Genomic DNA, 24,916 nt, shown 5'->3' on the forward strand with positions numbered 1-24,916 from the left:
CTAAAAATTTTTCATCCTTCCGTGATACTGCCTTTGTTCTGGTCTCGTTTGTGTAGTCTAGTCATTTCTAGGAGAGACTTTCAGAGCAGACTCTCTGGTATTCTGCCTCTTACAATCTTTCTGTCTCTTCTTCCAAGATGTTCCCTGAGCCGTTGATGCAGGAGCTTCGATGTACATTAATGCGGTTGGCCTCCCTTGATCTGTTGATTTCTGCAATGTATCAATTTGTGATTTTTCTGTGATGATCTGTTTGCTGTAAAAAAAAAACAATCTCCTTTGATGAGGGTTAGTAACTACAGTTATCCAAGATACGGTGATTCCTGTACCTGTGTGAAACTTTCATGAACTGAATGATCTTAGTATCCAGGGAGATTGAGAAATTGGAGGAGTAAAAAACCTAGGCTCTGTCTGCAGTGACACAGCCCAGTCTTGGGATTCACTAAACAAGTGCTTGTTGAAAAAGAAATTGGATACTAGTCCTGTGGGTGATATAATCTTTTCTCCAACAGTGCTCACACTTCAGCAGTCACGAGGAACATACAGATGCCTATGTCTCAAGACATAATTGGACATCAAGGCAGATTAGGGTTGGTTTAGTTTTTTGTCGTTTTTTTTTTTTTTTTTTTTGAGGAGAGGGCTCCTTGAAAGTGGCCAAATGTGCCATGAGGGAAACTCTCTAGGATACCACAGACCACATTCTATCGCTCCTCTCTGTGTGACCAAGTCCCTTTTCCTTTCTGGAGCTCTTCCCCATAAGGAACAGATTAGTCCAACTGAGTTCACTGGAGACAAACTTTCTGTGCAAACAACTAGCAAATGCACAGGCCTTGTGAACTCTATCTGCCTCTTCTATTTGGACCAGGGTCTATTTGTTCTAACCTGTCTGGCATAACAGAATTTCAGGGAGCTGTATTAGAGATTCATCTTCTTTCTGGTTCCTTAACTGTGGGTCAGCAGATAATTCAGAATTATTGATACTGAATAAAGAGATGCAGTTTGCAGTAATATTATCTCATGACTTGTCTGATGCTTGGGGAGAACCGAAGTTACTAGAAAACATGGTCTATGCATGATTCACAGAGACTCACTTCTACAGAAAATCCAGGTGTTCTTGCCAAGTTAGGGACCTATTTAAACTAAGTATGTTTGTAGGTTTAAAATAAAAGTTGGGGCCAATCTTGATGACGACATACGAAGATGCTGCCTCATCAGGGACATGATTGGACCAGAGAAGACTTTGGTAAATATATTCTCAAGATATTAAGACATGGAAGCTGGATGAATGTTTTTTGTGGTACTGTGACTCTAACTCAGAGATGTGTCCATGTTAGGTAAGCATTTTACCACTGAGCTGTAATATTCACCCCCAGCCTAAAGTCTTTTGTTCCAACCAAGGATTAAGAACATGAACATTTTAATAACTTATGCTGGTCTTGAGATAGGTGAACTCTATTTTTAAAAGCCATGGGATCTGATTAGTATTAGCTTTATAATTCTACAGAGTCATTTAAGTCTGATCCAAGCAAGAGACGGTCCTTTTTGCTAATCGGGTGAGCCTGAACAAGCAGTCTTCCATTGGACCACCCTAAGTGTAAATCATTAATCTCTCTTAAGCAGTTCAGGAGATAGGTTCTAAGCAGCCATTCTTTGAAGCATTGAGGTTCTAGCAGAGATAATAAAAGGACTTAGCATTCCTATGTATTTTTATTATATGTAAGATATTTTTGTAAAGAGTCACAATCAGATTATGTTTCAAAAATTAAGGTTTGTCTTCTGTTTAAAATTAATTTTGGAGTACTTACTATAAGATCAGAAGTCTCATTATTTATCCATGAAGTAGCAATGCTTTTGTTTCATGAGGTCATCCTCATTCAAATAATTTATGACAAAATCTGATCTAGAGCCTGTTACACTGTGGTTCTCAGAGTATCCTGTAAGAGAAATCTTACCACTTAGACTATTTATAGAATCTCATGTCCTTGTCATCTCCTGTGAGTATAATGAGGTTGGTGGGGGGGGGGGGCTATCTCAAACCCTGCACAGCAATTCTCTGGCTTCCGAGCAACAGGATAGTGAGGAGAAAGCCAAAGCCTAAAAGGCAAGGCCTGGACTTAAAACTTACCACCAAGTTGGCCTACTGGTCTTGAGCGACTCACTTAACTTTCTCTCTAAGCCAGTTTTTATTTGTAAAACAGGGTGATATGAGCTGCCTTATGGAGTTATAGTAAAAATTAAATGGAACAAAAACCTATTAAGTGCCAAGTAGAGTGAGCATTCCATTAGTGATTATTAATATGCCAGATACCTGGTGGGCAACAGTCAATTCGAACAGACTCGGTGCTGAATGTGCATGTGATTCAAATGATAACAGGAGAGTTGGCGAGATGGCTCTGCAGTTAAAGGAATCTGCTGTCCGGTTTCAGAACCCAAGTTCAGTCTCCATTATTACTGTAGAAGGAAAGAAATGATCATCAGTGGTCCTCTAACTTCCACAAATGTGTGCACATACACACATACATGAGAGGAGACACACACTGCGTAAGTAAGGCGCTAGGGAGTTGGTTCTGTGATGAAGAGCATTTTCTGCTCTTGCAGAGGACGCAGCTCTAATTCTAGTTTCAGTGAATCAGATGCCCTCTTCTGGTTCCTGCTGGTACCGGTTGCACATTATGGCGAAATACTCATGCTTAAAATAAAAACAAAGCACTTGGTGGACCCAACAGAAAGGTTGACAAAAAGGTTAGCAAAAAGACGGTCTCTTGCTCTGATCAGACATAATTAGCTCTGCAGAATTATAAAACTAAAACTGATCAGATCCCATGGCTTTTAAAAAGTTTACCTATCACAAGACCAGCGTCATACATTATCAAAGTATTCATGTTCTTACTCCTTGGTTGGAACCAGAGACATCAGAATGAATATGATAGCTCAGTGGTAAGGTGCTTACCTAACATGGACACATCCCTGAGTAAGCACATCTCATTACCCAGCCCAGGGTACTTGTAGACATCCCAGCAATCCTGAGAACAATCCACATCTCTTCCCTTACATGTGGCTCAGATCTGAAGCCAGATTTCTAATCCCAATGTCCGCACTTTGGATCCCTGCCCCCCTTTTCTGAGGACTCTGGGCTAGACTCTAACAAAAGATATGCCAAAGGAGTCTTCCTAAGCAGCAGGGTGCACTAAATTCAGGCATCTTCTCTCTGGAGCCACAGCTCTACAGAGAAGTGAGAAGTCTGTCCTTGCAGATGATGGATGCCAGCGAGCGTTGGGATGTGCCTACAGCAGTGGACTGGATGTCAAAGCTGGCCGAATTCAAGCCATTGTGGATTGAGAAGCCCACATCCCAGTTTGACATCGAAGGCTATGCAGCGATCTCTAAGGTAACAAAGCTGCTGTTACCTCAGCCATTTACTGTTTATTTAATGTTCTCGAGCGATCAGTAGGGACAATTCCTAAAACTCTCAAAACTTCTTGTGGCACAAGTCCCTCATGCAAATAAGTCAATGTTTGCACCAAAATTAGAACAACCCCTCTTGCAAATGAGTTAATCACAGGCCTTGGGCCATAAGGGAAGTGTTCCCATTTTATCTTGGGTGAAATGGCTTCAGGGACACCTAGTTCTCCTAATCTCCTTCAGAGTGTTGCCTGCTAAGACTGGTACAGGAGGCACGGAACATATCTTCTGTCATTCATACAGTGTTCCTATCAAGCTGCTAGTGTGTCCTCAAAATGATTTTCCACAACACCCAGTTAGCTATTAAGCTAGCCAGGTTGCCAGGAAGTTTATGTCACTTAAGGAGTCAAATTGCTTTACCCCCAACAGTTTAGCCTATTTAAAGGAAAAATAAAGATGCAAAGAGAGATGTACAAAAAAAGGTTTATCATTAACATTAGTGGTGATTTAACAGTATTTTAATAATGTTTAACTCCTGTTCCAGTTCTCCGGGGACAGGTGGGTCTCTCTCATCTGCCTTAATATTTGGTAGACTAGGTAGATGAAATGTATTTTCTGCTTCTGATCTTTCCACTTTACAGTGTGTTTATGAAGATCTTATCAAGATAAGGAGCACCTGTACTTTATTTGCCCAGAATAAAACAAAAAGTATGGATTCCCCTAGAGGACTCAAAAATCAGGCTTTCAAACATGATGTTGCCTGGCTATTTTCTAAGAGCCTTGAAACAGTTTCACAGTAATTGGGGGCCATCTGCATTGTCCCCATTGTTCAGATGTGAGAACATCTCAGAAACTGTCATAGTGGGTGGCTACGGGTGCTCAGGTCCTTCGTTCTGAAGATGAGTGCTTCAGTATCAGCTGGTTCATTTGGAAGCATCTCACACAAGGCAAGCATGCACTTAAAGCCACCCCCCATGACATATCCCTTCAGCACAGCCACACACACCTCCTAAACCTACTCAAAACAGTGCTACCCACTCAGAACAACTAGTCAAGCATCTAAACTTAGGAGAGGCATTGAAACACCCACACTTTGGTAGCTGTATTTTCTCATTTCCTGATTTTTATCTTTAAAGTGTACCCCTGAGCTCTAGAGATGGCTCAGCAGGAGGGGGCTACTGCTAAATCCAAAAACCTGAGTTCAGTCACCAGGACCCGCATGATACAAGTTGTCCTCTGACATCCATATATACTGTGACATGTGTGCCCACACATACGCACATACAAACACAAAATAACAATGCATTGAATTAGTTTAAATTTTTAGAGAAAAACATTTAAATATAACTGATGGAGGGTTTCCCTGTGTAACCCCACCTGGTCTGGGACTCCCCTCGTAAAACTGTAAAACTCAGATCCGTTTGCCTCTGCCCTTCTGAGTGCTGGATTAAAAGCGCACACCACTGTACTCTGCCCTGGGAAGAATCTTAAGTTCTGGAAGCGATCTTGATGCTTCTGGCTCCTGTTAGGATCTGAGATCTCAGTAAATTAGTGTAGAGTCTACTTAGACCAGGCACCCTCTAGAAACCTGTATTTAGGGCATGTTCTTTATTTAAAGAAAAAACACCTTAAGCCTCACCCAAGAGAATGTACTGAGATACATAAAACCAAAGTGGCAGCGTGTTGGGTCTGAATAAGGGCCTTGTATGGTAGAAAGAAGCTCATGAAAGGGATAATGGGAAGATAGAGGGGGTGGCTTCACACAGGGTAGTGCAGAATTAATGCTGAGGAGCGCCACACTACAAACCAGTGGAGAGATCCTTGGAGTGACCAGAGCCGCCTTTTGTGTGTATTTGTGCATGCATGTGGAGGCCAGAAGCCAAGTACATTTCTCAAGAGCCATGTGCCTTATTTTGAGGCAGGGTCTCTCAGTGGGACCCAGAGCTTGCCAATTAGCCTGGGTGGCTGGCCAGTGACGTACAGGGTCCATCTGTTGCTGCTTTCCAGGACTGGGTACAAGCTCACATATATCCTAGATTGTGTTTTGTAACTCCTAAATTTGTCATCACAGCCTTGTTTAGACCACGTTTTACACACACACTCACATATACTCTCTCCCTTCCTCTCCACCCCCTTCTCTCTCTCAGTGCTGCCCACTTGGTATTGAATGACTGTTTTGGAGGCTTTTCCCTTGGGCAGACTGTTTATCCTGTTCTAGGCATTCCGGTTACCCATAGTTCTCTGTCTAGTGTTGAGGCCCTTAGAGTTCCCCTTCTGTGTCTAGTAACGTCATTGTTTACATCTTGTTGGGGCAGCTGTGTTGATAAGCCTTTTTGACATGTCTAGGAGACAGTCTCACAGAAAACTTTCTGTTCCTCTGGTCCTTAGTCTTTCTTCCCTAAATGTGAATCCTGTAAGTGGGAAGGGAAAGGGAAGGAGGAGAGACTTATCTCCCCTAATTAAAGTCTCCTTTCCCCCATTTAAATCAACTGCACCTTGCTATTCCTTCTCTATTACTCCTCTCCCCAGCCTTGCCAGCCCCTTCACTTCCCTTTTCTGCAGTCACTCTGGGTTCCATTCTCACATCCGAAAACCTGGAGCTAGGAACCACAGATAAGAGAGTTTGTGTGACATTTGTCATTTGGGTCTTGGTTACCTCATTCAGTGTGTTCTAATTCCATCTACTTACCTGCAAATCAGGATTTTACCTTTCCTGACAGCTGTACAGTATTCCTGTGTGTCCATATTCACTTTTATTATACACTCATCAGTTGGAGCACATTTAGGCTGTTTCCATCTCCTGGCTCCTGTAAATAGAGCAGCCGTGAACAAGGATGAGCAAGTGTCTGGAGTAGCAGTAGTAGCCCTTGGAACATGCTGAAGAATGAAGGCTACAGCTGGGTCATACAGCAGATTTGTTTTTAGTGTTTTGACAGTTATCCACAGGTTTCTAGACTGGCTGGACCAGTTTGCAATTCTACCGGTGATGGATGAGGGTTCCCTTTCCCTCCACAGCCTCCAGCACTGGTCAGTTGTTTCATCGAGCTTTGCCTTTCTGACTGGAAAAAGATGGACTCTCAAAGTTGTTTTGATTTATACAGCCTTAATTGCTAGGGATAATGAATTTTTTTTTTTTTTTTTTTTTGAGTTTTTGTTTTTTGGTTGGTTGGTTTCCTTAGCCATTATTTTGAGAGCTTTTCTGTTCAATTTCCCATCTTTTTATAAGTTATTTACTTTTTTGAATTTTAATATTTTTGGTTCTGGATATCAGTCGTGTCAGATAGCTATATGCCTAGCAGTCTCTCCCATTCTGTGGATTTCCTCTTCACCAGCTTGACTGATCCCTTAGCTATTCAGATTCTGTTCTATGAAGTCTCACTCGTCTCAATTCCTGGGCAAATGTGGTCCTATTTGTACCTACGCCCCAAGGGTATTGCTTATGTTTTCTTCTAGCAGTTCGGATTCAGGCTTCACATTTAGGCCTTTGACTCATCTGAAGTAATAGTTATGGTCTAACTTTATTCTTGTATAAGCGGACATCCTGTCTTCCCAGAACCATTTGCTGTCTTTAGTCTGTTTTTGACATTTTTATTGACTATTAAATGGTTGTAGTTAAGTTTTTTAAAGTTCAGGTCTTCAGTTTTGTTCTATCGCTCACTCTGTATGTCCTTTTATTTGGTTGGGTTTTGGCCAGAACAATATTCTCTTATGGCTCTGTAGTGTATCTTGAGGTATGGAATGGTAGTCCCTCTAACATTATTCTTTTCACTTGGGACTGTTATAGCTATCCAGGAGTTTTTTGTGATTCCATATGAACTTTTGGATAGTTTTTTCTTTTCTTTGAAGAATGAAATGGGGTTTTGATCAGGATTGAAGCTCTCAGACAGTCTCACTTTGAAGGCAGGCTCATCTCAAACTTTTGATCTTCCCACTGAAGTCTCCATTGTGCTGGGCTCACAGCTGTGTACCACTGTGTCTGGCTTCTTAGGGTTGTTTTTGCTGTTGTTACATTTATTTATTCGTGTGTGTGTGTGTGTGTGTGTGTGTGTGTGTGTGTGCAGACATCAGAGGACAATTACTTTACTAAACCCACAGAGCTGAATGGGAAGACTTTGGATTTAACAAAAGCAAGAGAGACTTTAAACTTAACACTTCACAGGGTTTATTAGTGATACAATAAGAAAGTAAGTGGAACAGCAGCCCACAGGAAGCAGAGGCAAGAACTCCATCAGTCTACAAGAACACACAGTACCTATTAGTCCTGTCCTGTGTGGTACACCACTCAGGCCCTGGAGCATGGCAAGCCAATGCTGCAGAAGTGTGCAGCCCCATCCAGGAAGGGGTAGTAGCAGCATGTGAGCAGCCCGGCCTTTCCACACTGTGGGGATATAACTCTCCCACACCACGGACATTGCTATGGGCATCCTCCTGCTGGGCTTTAAACTTTACATGGCTCAACAGTAGGGATGTTTCCTTCAACTCTTAAGAACATTTTTAAACATTCAGAGTTGCAGTTCAAACATTGGAAAATAACACCAGGCTGCCTTCCCTTGCAGGCACTAGCCCCCTTAGGAATTGGCGTTGCCACTGGAGAACAGGTGAGCATCACACCCTGGGTGTCACCCCACTGGCCACTAAAAGCACCATCATGTTGCATCAGAAGTTGGGCGGGTTTCATCATCTTTTAAGTTGGTGGTTCATAAAGAGTCCAAAGTTTTGTGGCTTCTTCCATAATTCATGGGACTCGGGTCACTGGTTTGGTTTTTTTTCTCTAAGCAATTATTCAGAATTAACAAGGCAACAACTTGTTACAGTCAGGGCATCCAACTAGAGAAAGTGATAGCAGTCTCTTGTGCTCACACAACGAAGTCCTAGTCCCTCCTATACCTGCTACAGTGAGCACAAAGACAGCAGCGTGAGGAACAGATCTTCAGTCTTCCAGCGAAACAAACAATACTACCCCACCTTACCACTGCACACTTTAATGTGCCATCTGCTTGTAGATGTCACGGATGCCACCACCCATCCTGATAGAACCCCACTTGCCAAGTGATACCACGGAAATCTTGTTATAAATGGAAAGTGGTGGGATTTATACTTGACTTTAGATTTGTCCCTCTGCACTAACAGTGTCACCTCAGACTAAGAAGAAAACAAGGGAGGGACAGTTGGGTGCCCTTAAGTCTAGCAGTAAGAGCTGGTGTGGGATCAGAGTACTGCCAAGCTTAGGGGTAACAAAAACAAAGCCCAGTTCTGTTGGTGTTACATTGAAATGTTTGATTCTATTTCCAGTGTCACAACAGACTGATGATTAAGCACATCCTAGAAAAGAAGTTCCTGCAGTTTCTCCAGATTGACAGCTATAGACTGAGGAGTGTCAATGAAAACCTCTCAGTATTACTGATGGCCAAAAAGTTTGGAAGTAAGGATGATGTGGAAGCTCTACTCCACTCCCGGTGGCCTTGAGACCTCATGGGTCTATAGTTTGCCTTTTCTCTAAAACTTTCTCTAATCAGGGAGAGCTGGCTGAATCCCATCCTGAAATTTTATCCCTAAATATTAAAATACGATCGGGTCACCTGTAGACACTAATAAACCCCAGGGGATCTTTCTGCATTGCTTTTGCCTTAAACTGAAACACTTTCTTCCAGTTCCCGTCTGCCCCGTTGCTGGTGAGGCCGGAATCACAGAGCTGGTCCAGCACCTGATTATATTTGACTATATATCAGTCTCTGCCAGCCTTCAAAACAGGTCAGTAGCATTAACTCCTCCCACTGCCGTCATACTTCTTGATCCTGGACAGCTGTTTGAAAACAGGGCCAGAGATACCCAGAACACTGTGCACTATTAAGGGCACCTAGAATAGATTTTAAATACCAGTTCCAAACGGCTTTTATTTGTTCTCTTTAATTTCATGTGTGTGGGTGCTTTGCCTGTGTGTGTACTCGTGTGCCTGAGGTCAGAAGGCGGTGCTGGATCCCTTGGAACTTTTAGTTCTAGATAGTTGTGAGCTGCTATGTGAGCGCTGGGAATTAAACCTGGGCCCTGTAAAAAGCAGTGAGTGCTTGTAACGACTAAACCATCCCTCTAGCCACAACAGGACTGGATATTGGGGGAAGTCTTTCAGTCATGTGTACATATATGGATTGCTTATTGTACTTTGCATACTGAAACTAAACATATCACACAAAAGACTCACTGAAGTTAAATCTTGAGACCAAATATGAGAACCTGTATGGGTAGGACTATGAGATAGAAAGGGATGTGTCAGAACATCAGTGCAGGAGTGGCAGGTGTCAGGATTGTACTGGCTTCTTCTTGGAGCTGTCTAGTGAGTAAGCAGCACTTCGTTTTAAATCTGCCTAAACTGGTTTACGTTCTAAAGAATAGTCAGTTCAAAGGGAGGAATCCTGGATCTCCTCACCTTAGAACTGCTACATATTCCTAATCTTAACAATGAAGGTCTCGATTATTTTCTCTTAGTTACTACTGTCCCAAGTAGACTTCCTGGGTTGTTTTACTTTCTCATGTCAGCTCTTGTCATGGAAGCATCTCAGTGCAGTATCCCTGGTGTGAGATGCTACAAACCAGCGCTGGTGTTTCATACCAGCTTTACAACTCTGACATGTCTGTATAAAACAAATCCCACCAGATCCCAGCAGCAGGTGTTGACATCCTAACCTTTCCCTTTACCATTCTCTGAATTTTTTTTTCTTTTTGAGACCCAACTGTCTTCCCCCATGTAGCTGGATATTTATCTGCACCCTACTGCCAACACAGGAGCCATTAGCTTCTCCTGCCATCTTATTTGTGTCCCTGGTTGCTGTGTACATTATTCCTGGGGAGACGAAAACTTCTAATCACCCCATATGGGGAACTAACAAATGACAGATCCAAATACAGATATCACCAAAGTCTAACATGAGTTTGATATCACTTATAGGAATATCGGGAAGGGGCTCTTGCTAATAGGAGCAGAACTAACTCAAAGACAGCATCACTGAAGCCCACCCAGCATGGGTGACAGCTCACACCTCGAACTTGCAACCTACTGAACAGGCAACACCACAAGTTGAAGAGTGTCCCTTTCAGGTGACTCAGTAGGCCTGAGCCTCTTCCAGGCAGCTCATCTGGTCTTTTTCTAGGTAGTTCAGCTGGGCTTATCTGTTTATTGTAGGCAGCGGTCTGTACTGTTAACTCTGGAAAGGAGGGGCCTAGTGAATATGGCTTCCAGGGGCTATTTTGAGTTTACTTCATCTTAGCATCACCACAGCATTTTCTTCCCTGTTGGTTCACTTCCCTAAAACATTCTGTCTTAAGAAATTTCTCAAAAAAAAAAAAAAAAAAAAGGGAGGTTGTTATCCTAAGAACATAACACTGGTAAAGGCTGGTACACATCCTATTATATCAGATGGCTAAGGACATAGGTTAGGTTTCACAATAGGTTAGGTGTATATAGCATCTAACCACAAAACTGGACGGTGGCATGCAGAATTTTAACAGACTGACACAATCCCAAACCTGTGCTTTTTATTTAATCATCTGAGCAAGTAGGTAGAAGGAACCACATTTTAGTTTAATGTAGTGTTAACATTTGGCATTAGGAACCACAATCCCAGGTTTCTGCAACTTGAATTGATACAGGATTACTACGAAATGTTCAAGGTAACTTTACAGTATGTCTCAACTCCCCCTTTGCACATAACAGCTAAGCCTTGGAGATCAAATCTAGGATTTCATCCAAGCCAAGAGTTCTGCTAGCACTTAGCTACAACCCCAGTTGTGTTTGTGTGTACCATGCTGAGTGTGGACAGTTGTGAAGGGGACAACCCCAGATGGTGGTCTTCACCTCCCTACCTAGGGTCTTAGTTTCTTACCACTGCGAATACCAGCCATCTGACCCACCCGAGCCTCCAGGGAGTCTTTATCACCACCTCCCATCCCACTGTGCACGTGCAGTACCACACACAGCCTTATGTGGGTCCTGATCCTCAGCCCACCATTTAAGGATACTTTCCTGTTTCACGGCTCCTAGCTTATAAGGGACCTAACTTCAAACACTAATGCTCCAATTTCCTAGGATGTGTGAATATGTGGACCATCTGCATGAACATTTCAAATATCCTGTGGTAATCAAAGATGCTTCATATCTGCCTCCCAAGGTAAGCCGAGGCCGAGGACGTGTTGGACACACGCTGCCAGAAGCCATTGTGTCTCTGAAAAGAATTGGTTTTCAGTAACAAATGGCTCTTTAGTAATGAGTATCAATGAAGGTCAGAGTGCAGTTTTACCTCAGCTTGCCAATTTGAGAAAATGCCAAGATTGGCCAATGGGCAAGACTATGATGGTTTTAATTGATGTTGGGCCCAGCTTACTGTGGGACCTAGAAGATATAAGGTGTAGACTAAGCAACCCATGAAGAAGGAGGCAGTAAGCAGCATTCCTCAGCGGCTCTCTGCCTTTGTTCCTGCTCTGATTTCCCTTGGTAATGGAGCGTGACCTGAGATATAGGCACACAAAAACTATCTCCTCCCCAAGGTGCTTTTGGGTCAGTTTTATCACAATAGAAATCTTAAGACACAGCTATTGTATTAAAATACACATTCCTTCCTCCCCAAAACCAGCAACATCTGTACACTAATGATCTGGGCCATTTATCCACATTTTATCCAGATTGTGGCTCATTTGCACCAACAGATATTGTTATTTAAGTTTGTCTCACTAACAATCCAGGTAAGTAGTGAATAAAGTATGACCCTATATCTTCTCTGAAACAAAAACTTATATATTACAGTTTTTTTATGTTTACTTATTGTATATGAGTACACTGTAGCTGTCTTCAGACACCAGAAGAAGGCATTAAAGATGGCTGTGAGCCACCATGTGGTTACTGGGAATTGAACTCAGGACCTCTGAAAGAACAATCAGTGCTCTTAACCGCTGAGCCATCCCTCCAGCCTTAAAGTTTTATTTTTAATTACATGTATGTTTGTGGATAGGTGCCCACAGTGGCCAAAGGAGGGAATCTCCTGGAAAGGGAATGACAAAAGGTTGCTTGGCATAAGTGCTGGGAACCACACTGGTATTTTGGAAGAGCAGCAAGCATTCTCAACTGCTGAACCATCTCCCCAGCCCCCAAACTTAACTTCTTAAATACTGAATTACCTCTGGGTTAGAGGTATCTCTAGAAGTAAAAGAAACCAGTGTCATGTGTCAATCTGTCTCTGCTAGGCTGCAGGCTACTCAACAGAAATGAAGGAAGAATCTGTGAAGAAATTCCTTGCTACTCCAGATGTATGCCATCAGCCCTAACACTTTCTATCTGAAGTGAAATGCTTAAGTCAAGTCTAGCCTTAAAGTCATACTTGCCCCGGAGTCAGCTGTGATCTCGGCTTATAGTCAGCAAGTCAGTATTCTACTTAATTGTAAAGCAAATGTACCTAACCCAAAGCATTCTTTAAAAATCCTTATCCAGTGCTACACTTGAAAAAATAAATTGTTGTAATGATTCCTCATTCTAACTCTTGTTATAAATCTGAATAAAAATTGTGAGCAACAAAAATGATCTACTGATTTGTCCTGAAATGGTTTAGCATCTCTTCTATTATCTTCTAAGTATTTTAGAGACTTCACACCCCACTGAAATTAATGGCAACAAATATTTCTTCCCACTGCAAAACTCTAACAAAACTGTCTTAGCCAGGCATTGGAGCTCCCAGTTATAATCCCAGCATGCAGGAAGCTGGAGTTTTGCCACAAGCTTGAGGATAGCATAGGCCAGCCAGGGGCTAAAGTGTGAGATGTGTCCTTAGGGTAAGACCCTGTGTACACACGGGCAGAATCAATGTAATCTTGTGGGGTTTGTTCTAAACCCTGGGCTGATATGACTAGATCCATAGTTTGATCTGCAGGAAGAGATAAAACATGCCTATAATATCAGCAGCTAAAGGGAGAGTCAGGAACGTGAGGAATAAGTTCACTCTCAAGTTCCAAGTGTTTGAGGCCAGCCTGATAAGACTGCATTTGAAGGCTTATAGGCCTTTTAGGTCAGTCTATTTTAGGCAGAAACTGAACTCCCTCTGACCTATATATACCCACACGAAAAGAACAGACAAATGCGAATCAATTACTATAGCATATAAAATGTTTATAAATGAACATTAACATATTTCAAGTTTAGAGAAGTAACATACTCTGAATTTCACCAGCCTTCTTATAGATACATATATGCCTGGGTTTTTCCAGATTGTATAATCTCAGCTTTAGTAAATATTGAAGGCAGATTCCCAACGTCAGTGACATTTTTGACATTTTAAACGTTGATCATTATTACAATTACAGATCACCATTTTCCTTAGAGAAACCTATACCCTGGTCATCCATCAGGCTCAGACCCTGACGACTGGGGAGATTCACAGTACCACTGAACACTCTAAACAGCCATTTCCATTTTAATCGTCGGATGTGGATTATACCCTTCAATCTCAAAGTCTTCAACTTTGAAATCATCGATTGTCTCAACTTTTCGAAGGATTTTGAGCTTTGGGAAAGGTTTTGGTTCTCGCTGTAGCTAAAAACAAAATCATGGCATTATTTTACATCCATTCCTGGGGTCTCCTCATGAAACCAACCTAGTATTTTATCACAATGTACTTTTACAGGAGTGCAGTATTGTACTGTCCTTCCTGCAACACTGGGAAATGCACCTCAAGCCTCGTGAGTTACACAAGTATCTACAACTCAGCTGTAGCTTAGCTTAGTTTATTGTGAGACAGGGTCTCGGTCAATTATCTACGCTTATGCTGAACCCATTCTGTAGCCCAGGCAAGCCTTGAACTTGGCATAATCCTGCTCCAGGAGTCTCTAATCTAGCTGTGATTATAGGCTGAAGCCACCAGATAACTCCTAATAAATAACCACACTTAGGGACGGTTGTTTACTCTCGCCAGTCTCGTTTTTGTTCCCTTAAGGTTCACAAAACATGGATACTCATTCTTAACGCCATCTCAGTACGTGTTTTGGCTACTGTGTTACAGGGATTTGAATAGACAGGCTTTTTTAAAGTTCAGACTTTACTTACTGGACTTAAGCATAAGAGTAAAGTCAAGCACTTATGTTTTAATTCTTCAAGTAAACTCTCCGGGCTCTTCTCTCTGGTACCGGTACTCAATACCTCAGCATTTTCAGTGCTCGAGTTGCTAAGGCTGATCCCCTGCTCACCCCCATTATTAAAGGCCCTCTAGTTGGAGCCCTTTGATATGTGACAGCACCAACCGGAGTGGCTGATACAAAGGAATGCCCTGCCATCCAGTCTGTTAAGAGAAGACACCAAGCTGAAAAACAGATCTAACAGGTCGACTCCTTACCTGGATTTTCAGTGGCTCGATGTGATTCAGGTAGATATGTGCATCTCCCAAAGTATGGACAAAATCCCCTGGCTAAAAATGTCTCACAGGAAAACACAACGTAATATTTTAGTTTAAATTCTTATCGAAACATTTTAAAACAGATTAAGGACGACTCAGTGAGTAAAGTCATTTGTCACCAAGCTTGACAGCCTGGGACCCACACGGAGGAAGAGGACCCGTGTAAATTGTCCTCTGATCCCTACACACGGACACAATAAAACATAAGCTCCCCAAACTAATTTTATCGGTGTGGTTTTGAGAAAAGTTAATTTACAAACGTTTTTAAAGTTGTATGTGATGGCTCACACGTGGAACCCCAGCACTTAGAAGGCTGAGAGCTGTTTGCCGCTCTAGTTGGCGTTGTGAACCTAGAAGAGCAGGGAGGGCCTAAAAATGAGGTGGACTAAAGACTCATCAATAGCCAGCTCTGTTGGAGCATCAGACAGTTTATACTCTGAGGGTTAAGAGCACTGGAGTCAAGTGTATAATCAAAAGACAAGCTGCATGTGGCAAAAACATGTTTTTCCACAGAGGTATAGAAGAAACAGCTGAAGTAAACTTTCCTATCTGCTACATCCGAGGAGCACATAACACATTCCAAGAACAAGTCTGTGTTTTGAAGAAACTGAAGTCACAAGACTCTTGCTTTTTCACAAGCATTCAGAATTCTTAGGCCTTCATAACTGGGCTATGTACCAACACTGAGACAGTAGGTTAGGAGTAATGTAGATTATAGAATAAGACCATGTCTCCAAAAACAAAAACAACCTCCTCCACCTCCCCCACACACAACCTATATGAATGTTAGTTTTTATAGGCAACAAGGGGCCAAAAAGCTCCGAGGAGGTTGTAAGGTAAACCAATTCATGCCTTATTTACATGCATAAAATTCTAGTACTAACCAGACTGAACTCCCTGCTGTGTATTACTTTGGCTCTAACCGTGCTCTCTGAAAGCTCACCTGCAGGCCGGTGATGTGTGCAATCATGTAGGTGAGCAGAGCGTAGCTGGCAATGTTGAAGGGCACTCCCAGACCCATATCTCCGGACCTCTGGTAAAGCTGGCAGGACAGCTCCCCGTTCACCACATAAAACTGACAGAGGGCATGGCAAGGAGGCAGTGCCATCAGGGGGAGATCTGAGGAGTCGATGGGGAAACAAGGAGAGGTTCTTAGAGAATATAGCTATGAAAAAGAGCGACCAAGCCAACCACGAAAAAGGCCAGCAGGTTACAAGCAGCACAACTCACACCTTCCCATGATGTGAAAATCAGACATTTTCCAGCCCCGCAGCCCCGGAAGCCTGTCCATTAGCCACCGGCAAGTGTACGCCTGTGCTGAAGCAATGCTCTTCCATCTGAGCTAAGACGAAGGATCCCAACCACCATCGATGGCACCAAATAAAAGGGAAATGATCTCATTCAAATAAAAGGGAAATGATCTCATTCATTTGCAAAGGACTGGAACCTGAGGTACATCATTCTGCTACTAAGTTATTATAAATACAAATGACCTTTGCTGGGTACTCACTAGACCCTTGTAGAGTTTAGTTTTATAATCTAGTTAAGCGTTAACACCTGAGACTTCATCTGCTCCGAATTAAAAACTTAAAATCATAGGTGTTTCTAACAGGCAGCCTAACGCTCCTGTAAGATAAAAGCATAAAGAGGATCACATGAGCCTAACCCCAGAACATGAAGGTGAGAATAAGAGCAAAGTGTGAGTGAGTTGCTCACGGGCACACAATCAATCACATGACCAGAGGCAGTTCTAGTGGCACACGTGTCTCAGGCCACCTTGCCTCCCTTTGGTTAACTCGCCCACGTGTCCAAAGGAAAATGGCTGGGATGCTGCCCACCTTTTGGGTTCCAGGCACACATGATGATTCTTCTGTCGTCAGGGTTGGTTTTGATGGTGTCAATCACTTTCTGCAGCTGGTCTACCCCCTGACCAGAGTAATCTGTAGAATTGTCAGAATACATGCACACGTGAGTCACACCAGACACAGCCTCGAATGTGGTTAACACCGACAGCCTTCCTCCCTGAACCATGGTTCTAAGGTACACAGCACATTCCAGTATTTCTCAGATCTTGCTGGATTAAGTTCAGGGTCCTTTCTCGGCCCCTGTAGTCTTTCAGCTATTTAGTCTGTACAATGTTACTTCCTCCACTTGAACTGCTCCTGTTTCAAAATGTTGTTGGAATAAGGTTTAAATGTGTCACCCAAGGATTCATGAGTTGAAATGTAATTTTCACTTTTAGGTAGAATTTTCATCTAATTATGTAGCCTTTAAAAGGTGACTAGGATTAAAAAGTCATTAGGGTGGAGTTCCCTTGAGTGAATTCTGGTGACTTCATTAGATGAAAAGACACTTCTCATCTCTTGTCTCTGAATAATGTATCACCTTGGAGTTCTATCATCAAAATGTAGACATCAGGACCACCAGCACTGAGATCTTACCACAGCCTCCTAAACTGTGGGTTTAGGGTGAACACACACACACACACACATACACACACACACCCCGTGCACTGCACATGTGGCATAGCCCGAAACACCTGAGCTTGGACTCGAGACAAATATAAACTGTGGCACGTCACTGCACATAGTCTTTTCTAGAACCACGACGATCCAGTCATGAAAAAACAAGGCTGTCGTTATTTCCTGACTCTGTCATGTATTCAAATTGGTCTATCTTTGGTTCTGTGGGAGGAGAGTTGTTCTTAACTTTTAAATTTATTTAATATTGTGTGTATGCATCTAATGTGTGTGTGTGTGTGGAGCAGTGTGTGCTGTGCACACGGGGAAGTCAGAGGACAAACTGCAGGAAGTAGTTTTCTTGTCCCACCCTCTAGTGATTGAGGTAAGGCCTGAACGACAAAAGCTTTTATCCAGTCATCTCACTAGCCCAAATTAGTACATCTTTGCATTGTAATATAAGAATCTTCGGTTTTAAAAACCGACGTGGGTTTAATAAAAACACTATTCCATGAATCCTGGCTGGGGATTAGAGAAATGCCAACAATTTCTGAAATGGCAAACATACTTCTGTCATTTTGTACCACCTATTTCTGTAGTGTACAGTTCTTATCCTTGGCACGTATAAAATCAAACAATCAACAGACTCTGAAAATGCCCTATATTAAGTCAAGATTTCCTTTTTTTGTGTGAAAATTAACAAGTATACCCATCCCATTAGTGTGTAAAATTTGTTTTTAATCTCTAATAAGTGCTAAATTACATTTATACCAAAGACTTGTCATGAAGTAAACTTTTAATGATTTATTTTATTTGGTTTGTGTATTTGTTTTAGGTACCTATATACCTGGGACTACATAAAAAGGTAATTTATTGGGGGAAAAAAGTCACAGTAGGAAAGTAAGAAACTTTGATCTACATAAACCTTTTTTCCTCAGTTATTTAGCTTTAGATATTCTAGCTTAGTAACAAAAAAATATGCTGATCACCTACAATCTCAGCAGTTTTAGATTTCCCCGGTGTCCCCAAAATGTGGTTTTTGTACCTACCAACCACCCCTGTCACCCTTCACCGACATAATCTGTTACTGTCCCATAGAACACTAGATGTTAAATGGAAGATGGCCTTCCACAGCTATTCTAAATAACAGAACTGCAGAACAGTTTCTAGGGCTTAGGCACACTTTCACCTAAAACAACATTACAACTTAGTCACTAAATACATCACTGACTTAAAACTACAAGGAAAACTGTAATGAATTTAATGATGTGGCACATTTTTTCAGTTGTAGTCTGTGGACTTTAATTCCCTGCTTCCTGTTGAGGTGTGGAAGCTGAGAAGTGGTTTGTTAATGAAAACCACAGCTACTTCATATACTCTCTGTAAACACTTCTACTAAGATAAGCCAGCCAATGTTTGTTCTAGCATAGTTGGTACTTTGAGGGAGGGGACTCTCAAAACTCACAACTCCAAGAAGGAACCTACCCTTGGAACCTGTCCTAGGGATAAATGACAAAGGCTGAAGGCAGGTCTCTGTGACACTCAAGTAGTGCCGAGAGAGGAAGATGCCAGTCTTTGTGAGATGTTTGCTTCACTCTCAGTCCTGCCTACAAATTTGCTCATGCCTCAGCCTTGCAGAGAAATGATCAAAGGTAACTCCTGCACCCAGTCCTAGATGAACCTCCGTCTACCCTAAACCCTTACAAACCAAACCTACCACAATTTGCCAGTGACATGGTTCATTAAGTTTCAAGTATCCAATCATGCCCAACAAATAAATGTTAGCCACCAAGAGTATACTGGGGTTTGGTGTGATTTGGTTGTAGCTTCTCCACCATAACCAGCACAGCTTCTCACTTATCAGTGGGAAGTTACTTATCAGCTCCCATGAAGTGAACTTATCTCCCATACTCTACTGTGGATTTTGAGGAAGAACACTCAGGAAACCTGAGGCACTGTTCTCTCCTCACCTGAATCCATATCTTTGTACTCTGCTCCAAAATGCCTCCACTGGAAACCATACACTGGGCCCAGGTCCCCTTCCTGCCGGGCAGAGAATCCCAAGCTGTCCAGAAAGGCTCGGGACCCATTGGCATCCCAGATCCTCACTCCCTTGGAGGACAGTTCTTTAGCATTCGTGGATCCCTAGAAAACAGGAGAATAGAACAGGCATAAAAGGGGATTCGGAGCTACTCATCTCCCACCCACGGTGCATGTACAGCCTATCTTTAAGCAGGCTGGTCCTGGCCAGACCCCCTTTTTAGAAACTCCCAATGGTAGTGCTTCTATTCCCAACTTTTAGCGTTCTTTGTGTATATATGTGGACGTTAGTTGTGAGCATGCAGTTCTTGCCTTCTACCTTGAAGGTGGGAGGTCTCTCTTGTTGCTGTTGCTGCACCACATCGAGGCTAGCTAACCTCTGAGTTTCCAATAGATTCTCCTATCTCCATGGCCCATCTCTCCCACAGATGTTCTGGGATCAGATGACACTACCAAAGGCGTTTTATGAGAATTCCAGGGATCCAAACTCAGTCTGTTAGATTTATATGGCGAATGCTTTTATGCATTGAACCATTTCCCCAGCCTTCCCTTTTAGTTTTTCTTTCCTTTTTTCCCCCCTGAGATATCCTAGTTAAGCAATCAGGTAAGAAGACTCCAGGTGTACCCCTGGATATCCTAGAACTCACTCTGTAGACCAGGCTAGCTTCAAATTCAGAGATCCACCTGCCTCTGTTTCCTAAGTGCAAGGATCAAAGATTTACACCATCACCGTATGGCTTTAATTCTCTAAAGCCTCTGAGTTCCTAATATATTCCTACCTCATCTGACAGTTTTAAATTGCTAAATCAATTATGTTTCATATCTACACAAAATACCCCAAGTGGACTTGTTTAGTAATACTCCATGTACAGTCTGTTCATGTGTCATATCTGGCTAAAGAATTTGCAGTAGTTAGCTTTTCTGGAAAATGCTTCTTAGTTCACTGAACCAAGTTTGAATTCTATTTCAGTTATCTAAAGCCTCACGTTATCTTTTAAATCAGATTGGCCCCAGGATATCCTAGCCCATCCTCTCTGATCCTGCAGCCAAGTATGGAGAGATCTTGCCCCACACCTAGGTATCATGTACTATAACATCTAACAACAAGGCTTTGGTGACATATGCTTAGGCCTGTGCCTGATTCTGCTACTAATTCCTCTTGTGAGTGCTTTAGCCTCATCTTGGTGAGGAACACCTTAGCAGAATTTAACACACATGTCCAATAAGGAACGGTTAACACTAGCAAAATGCCTGCGCTTAGTAGACATTCTCTATGACTTGGCTCACACTCCACACCGGTGATGAACTGCACTGTGGTAACTGACTTTTCTTTCCCCCTTTTACCTGCACAAATATCTGCAACAAGTGCATCTAATATGACTCCCCAGAACCAGTTACAGATGGCTCCGTCTTCCCGTGGGGACTGGGAACCAATCCGGGCCCTCTGAAAGAACAAGTGCTTTCAGCCAGATTTCCAGTCCCTCTTTCTATGAGGTTTCTTTTAACCTTTTCACTCCCAATAAATAACTTCTCAATCTTTTGTTTTGTTTTGGTTTTTCAAGACAGGGTTTCTCTGTGTAGCCCTGGCTGTCCTGAATCTCACTCTGTAGACCAGGCTAGCCCAACTGCTGGTGCTAAAGGTGGGCACCATCACTGCCTGGCTAACTTCTGAATCTTTTATAGTGTGCTTCAAAAGCCCCCTTTCCCATCTGTTTGGGTTTGTGCTCAAGCTATTTTATGGATGTTCTAGAATTTCTGAAGATTTACCCTGAATCAGAGACTGTCACTTCCTACACAGAACTAAGGCAAACTAAATACACCACCAACCCATTCTAGAATGGGTAAGCCATCTAGGATCCGGTATATCCAAGATCATGTAAGTCATACTGAGGGCTCTAGTTTTTAACTTATTCTGTGTATATATGTAGTGTATGTGCACATGTGTGTGCCCGTGTACCTGAGCCCGTAGAAACCGGAGGACACTGCTCTGCATGCAGTGCCCAAGGAGAGCAGATGATATCGGAGCCGGAGTTCCAGACGCCCAGCAAGTGCTCTTAACTGCTGAGCCATCTCTCCAGCCCCACACACAGAATGTCTATGTAGCTGCTGGGGACTGAACTCAGGTCTCATGCTTGCACAGCAGGCCCTCTTCACCCCACATACTCCAAAGGAGTTGTAGTATGGCCCAGAACTCAGCTTGTCTCCTGGAATACTCTCAGCCAGCACTAGACAGAACCTCACTTGTTCTGGACTTGGGGCAGTCATCACAGCACTGCAACATAAACAAGGTACCTACTTAACTCTCTGGTATCTATTGATCCAGTAATCAGGATATGCTGAGTACAAACCAAGTGGCTGGCTATATTCCGGACCTAGAAACACAACAGCATAAGAAAAACAGACTCTCTAACTTTGGGAGACTCACGGGGCATTGTACTTATTTATCTCCCATCCAGAAAAACCAGGAACGGCTAATTTATAGGCCAAGCTGATGGTGCTTCCCTATAGAGAGAAGGGAGGGAGAAGGGAGAAGAACCTATCTTGATCAGGTCAAGGGAGAGAATCATACTTGTTTGGAAGGAAAGGGTAGTCGGTACTAGGAATGGCGAATGCCAGCGGCCTGGGCGGGAATACCCCAGTGTTTTCAGACTAGTGAGGAGTGGGGCAGGTGGGAGGGAGAAGACAGATAAATGAAGAAGCCGTGGAGATGGCTAACAGCCGCCAGCTCAGCTTCTAAAACTGGTGCTGTGAGGACTGACGCCACCCTCACCTTGATAAACCACAGCAACTCCTCCAAAACACCCTTCCAGAATACTCGTTTGGTTGTAAGCAGAGGAAATTCATCTGAAAAAGTTTGACATACAGTTAAAGCACGATAAAAATACAGCAAGCTACCATCCAGCTTTCTCTGTGGAGGAAAAGTGACTAGGACCCCAAACCCTGGAGCAGCTGCAGGACTCCACAGTTCTCCAGGGGATACCCATAAGGGAAAGAGAAAGAGCCCCCACCCACTGTGAATGCAGTAATGACACAGCCTCAAGCCCCGCCCCCCATACCCAAGCCGCATATGCCACGGGCAGAGAGCTATAAAAGCTGATATTTTTTCAGTTTTCAGATATTGGAAAGCAAACTGACCTAGTATACGGAAACAGAATTGTTTACTCCTCAGAATGGCCATCAGGGAACTTTGTGACCTCCACTTCACAGGTGCCCAAAGGAAATGCACAAGTGTCCACAGCTTAAGAGGCAATGGGATAGTGCAGGTCAAGCAACCCACAAGTCAAAGTGAAAATGCCCAGGTTAGGGGTATAGTCTGAGCAAATGTTTTTGCAACCAGAGCACGACCTTTAACATCATCAAAAAGCTGAAAGAAGACTAGAGAGGCAAAGGACAAAAAACCTGTCCACAGTCTAAGCAGAGTAAGTGAATTAAAAACTGGGTCCGTGGTTCGTCTGGGTCTACAGTTCTTGGAGGCTGTAGTTTCCAGAGAAAATGTGGGAGACTACGTGAATTCCCTAAGAGTGGGCAGATCCCCACCCAAAAGCTATTCTCCGTGCCAGTGTCAGGATGCTCTTCATTTCTCCTAAATACCACCGTTAACAACCCCCTCCCCAGCCAACACCTAGGAGGTCCCGCGCCCTTCCCGGCCCAGTGTTTAAGTAAGACTTCATCCTTTCCTCTACACATCCTCTGGCTCCTCTTTAAAAGTCAAGGCTGTTGGAGGAAACCCCACGGCTCCCGCCTCCGACCTAGGCTCTCCCCTTTTCCCGCGCATCCGTAGCGCCGCCCAAACCGTTTTCGCTCCAATTAAAAGAGGAAAAAAAAGAAAGAAAGAAAAAGAAAAAAAAAAAAAAAAAAAAAAAAACAGTAGCAAAGGGGAACCGGAGCTAAGAGGAGGAGCAAAGTCAGGACCTCCCGGCAAGGTTTGGACAAGCCCAGACAGGTTTCTCCCACTCCCTCCCTCGGGGCCGCACAACAGGTTGGAACTGGATTCGGGAGAAAAGGTTTATCGTGGATTAAGGTCAGAGGCCGACCTTTAGGACCTGGTTTAGATGCAGTGGCGGGCACGCGGACTTTAGGACTCCCAGGACCGCAGAGCCCGGGTTCGAGCTAACCGGAGCCGCGCGCCCAGCCCGCCGGCCGTCCTCCCGCAGCCCAGCCCGGTTACCTCTCAGGCTGTACCGTGCCTGCATCCCGAACACCGACAGGGTGCCAGTGCCCGTGCGGTCCTCCTTCCTGAAGCCCCGGCGCATAATGTGCTCCACCTGCCTCAGGTACTGGAGCTCTCCATGCTGCGGGGCTTCGGCGCCCGGCGGCTCAGCGCCGGCCCGCACCTCGGGACCATCCTCCTGCATAACGGAGCAGCCTGGCGGCAGTGCGGTCGGCGCCAAAACCAGGACCTTCCGGGCGCTCTTTCCTCCCGCTCGAGCCCGCCTCTTCCTGCTGGGAAGCCGGCAGTGGCAGACCCCGCTCCCACGCGGCTGAAGACGTTACGGCTTGCAAGGCAGACGCACCCGCCGGCTTTCCCAAATCTCGATTTACCCGTTTTGGCATTAAGAGCCTATAGGATCAGGGTGTGGGAACACACGCCAGTAATCCCAGCTCTTGGGAGATGGAGGCTAGAGGATCTGGAGTTTAAGGCAATCCTTCGCTTCATAGCAAGTTCAAGGCCAGCCTGGGTACTTGAGACCATATCTCAAAAAGAGCCATTGGCTTATACTAGAGCACGCCGGAGCCTGCCTTTTGATACACTGACCCTAGGGATCTCATTTTTCCAAGCCAGGAAAGGGGTTGATTTCTTGTTCTTGAAAATATAAAAATAAAACCCGTTATCTTGTTGAGGTGCCTGCTTAAATCTGACATAAATCCAACATAATGCAAACACAAGGTCAATTCAGATAACAAAAAATTATTGTGTACAAGCCGCTAATGATCGATCAGGGCAGAAGAACAGACTCAACTGAACTATGACCATGAAGGGACATTGTACGGCTTATTTAAAGAATAAAACCAGAAAGAGAGGAGAAGCTGGGTGGCAAGGGGGTTTCCACCAATCAGGATAGGAGTTGGTTCCAGGGCCTGAGAATGTGAATTTAGCTTGACCCTGTCAGCAAGATAGTGAAGTTGTCCCCGGGATAACTGGACAAGCGTTTCCTTAACAATGACTGTTCAGCAATTGGGAAGTCCTCACCTCCTCTAGAGCCTGGGACCTTGAATTTAGTCTCTCCTTATGATTAAACGGAGTCTGAAAACAAAATGGTAGTACTTAGAATAAGTTTCTTTTGGTTATTCCCAACAGTCTGAGTTCGTTCCCTAGGTTTAAAGGGCAGAGTAAGGAGTGATTTTCGTGTTCATAACTGTTTGCCCAGCCTGGTGGGACTCTCCGCTCATTGTTAAAACTGGTGACACCTTTAAAGCGTTCTTTCAAACGTGTGTGCCCTGGAGGTGTCTGCTTATCCTGTGGGGTGGGGTAGGGATGGAGGTGACAAGGACATCAAGCTTGGTGGCAAGCCCTTCACTAAGCCATCTCTCACTCTGATCACAATTTCAAACTTTAATGCCACAGGTTTCAATTTGATGAGTTTAAAATGT

The 24,916-nt window shown here is 43.6% G+C and overlaps 2 protein-coding genes across 2 annotated transcripts in view; one reads left to right on the forward strand and one right to left on the reverse strand.

Moving 5' to 3' along the window:
* ENOSF1 (enolase superfamily member 1) overlaps positions 1-12,711 on the forward strand; it is a gene marked incomplete at both ends in the record, with an annotated part of 32,083 nt that extends 19,372 nt beyond the window's left edge. Inside the window, 7 exons of the mRNA XM_080936352.1 lie at positions 1,153-1,240; positions 3,251-3,385; positions 7,956-7,997; positions 8,692-8,821; positions 9,051-9,150; positions 11,480-11,561; positions 12,631-12,711. Coding sequence (XP_080792478.1) covers positions 1,153-1,240; positions 3,251-3,385; positions 7,956-7,997; positions 8,692-8,821; positions 9,051-9,150; positions 11,480-11,561; positions 12,631-12,711 — 658 coding nt within the window. The remainder of the gene's footprint in view (positions 1-1,152; positions 1,241-3,250; positions 3,386-7,955; positions 7,998-8,691; positions 8,822-9,050; positions 9,151-11,479; positions 11,562-12,630) is intronic.
* A 973-nt stretch (positions 12,712-13,684) lies between these two features.
* On the reverse strand, positions 13,685-23,679 carry TYMS (thymidylate synthetase; the record flags this gene model as incomplete). Its single annotated transcript, XM_080936353.1, has 7 exons — positions 13,685-13,969; positions 14,766-14,837; positions 15,769-15,944; positions 16,664-16,765; positions 19,255-19,429; positions 22,095-22,168; positions 23,493-23,679. 7 exons carry the CDS (start codon positions 23,677-23,679, stop codon positions 13,832-13,834), a joined length of 924 nt encoding a protein of 307 aa, XP_080792479.1. The 3' UTR covers positions 13,685-13,831.
* Positions 23,680-24,916: the final 1,237 nt, after the last annotated feature.

This window comes from Micromys minutus (assembly GCF_963924665.1).
Source record: "Micromys minutus genome assembly, chromosome: 23".
In the NCBI taxonomy this organism is placed as follows: Eukaryota; Metazoa; Chordata; class Mammalia; order Rodentia; family Muridae; genus Micromys; species Micromys minutus.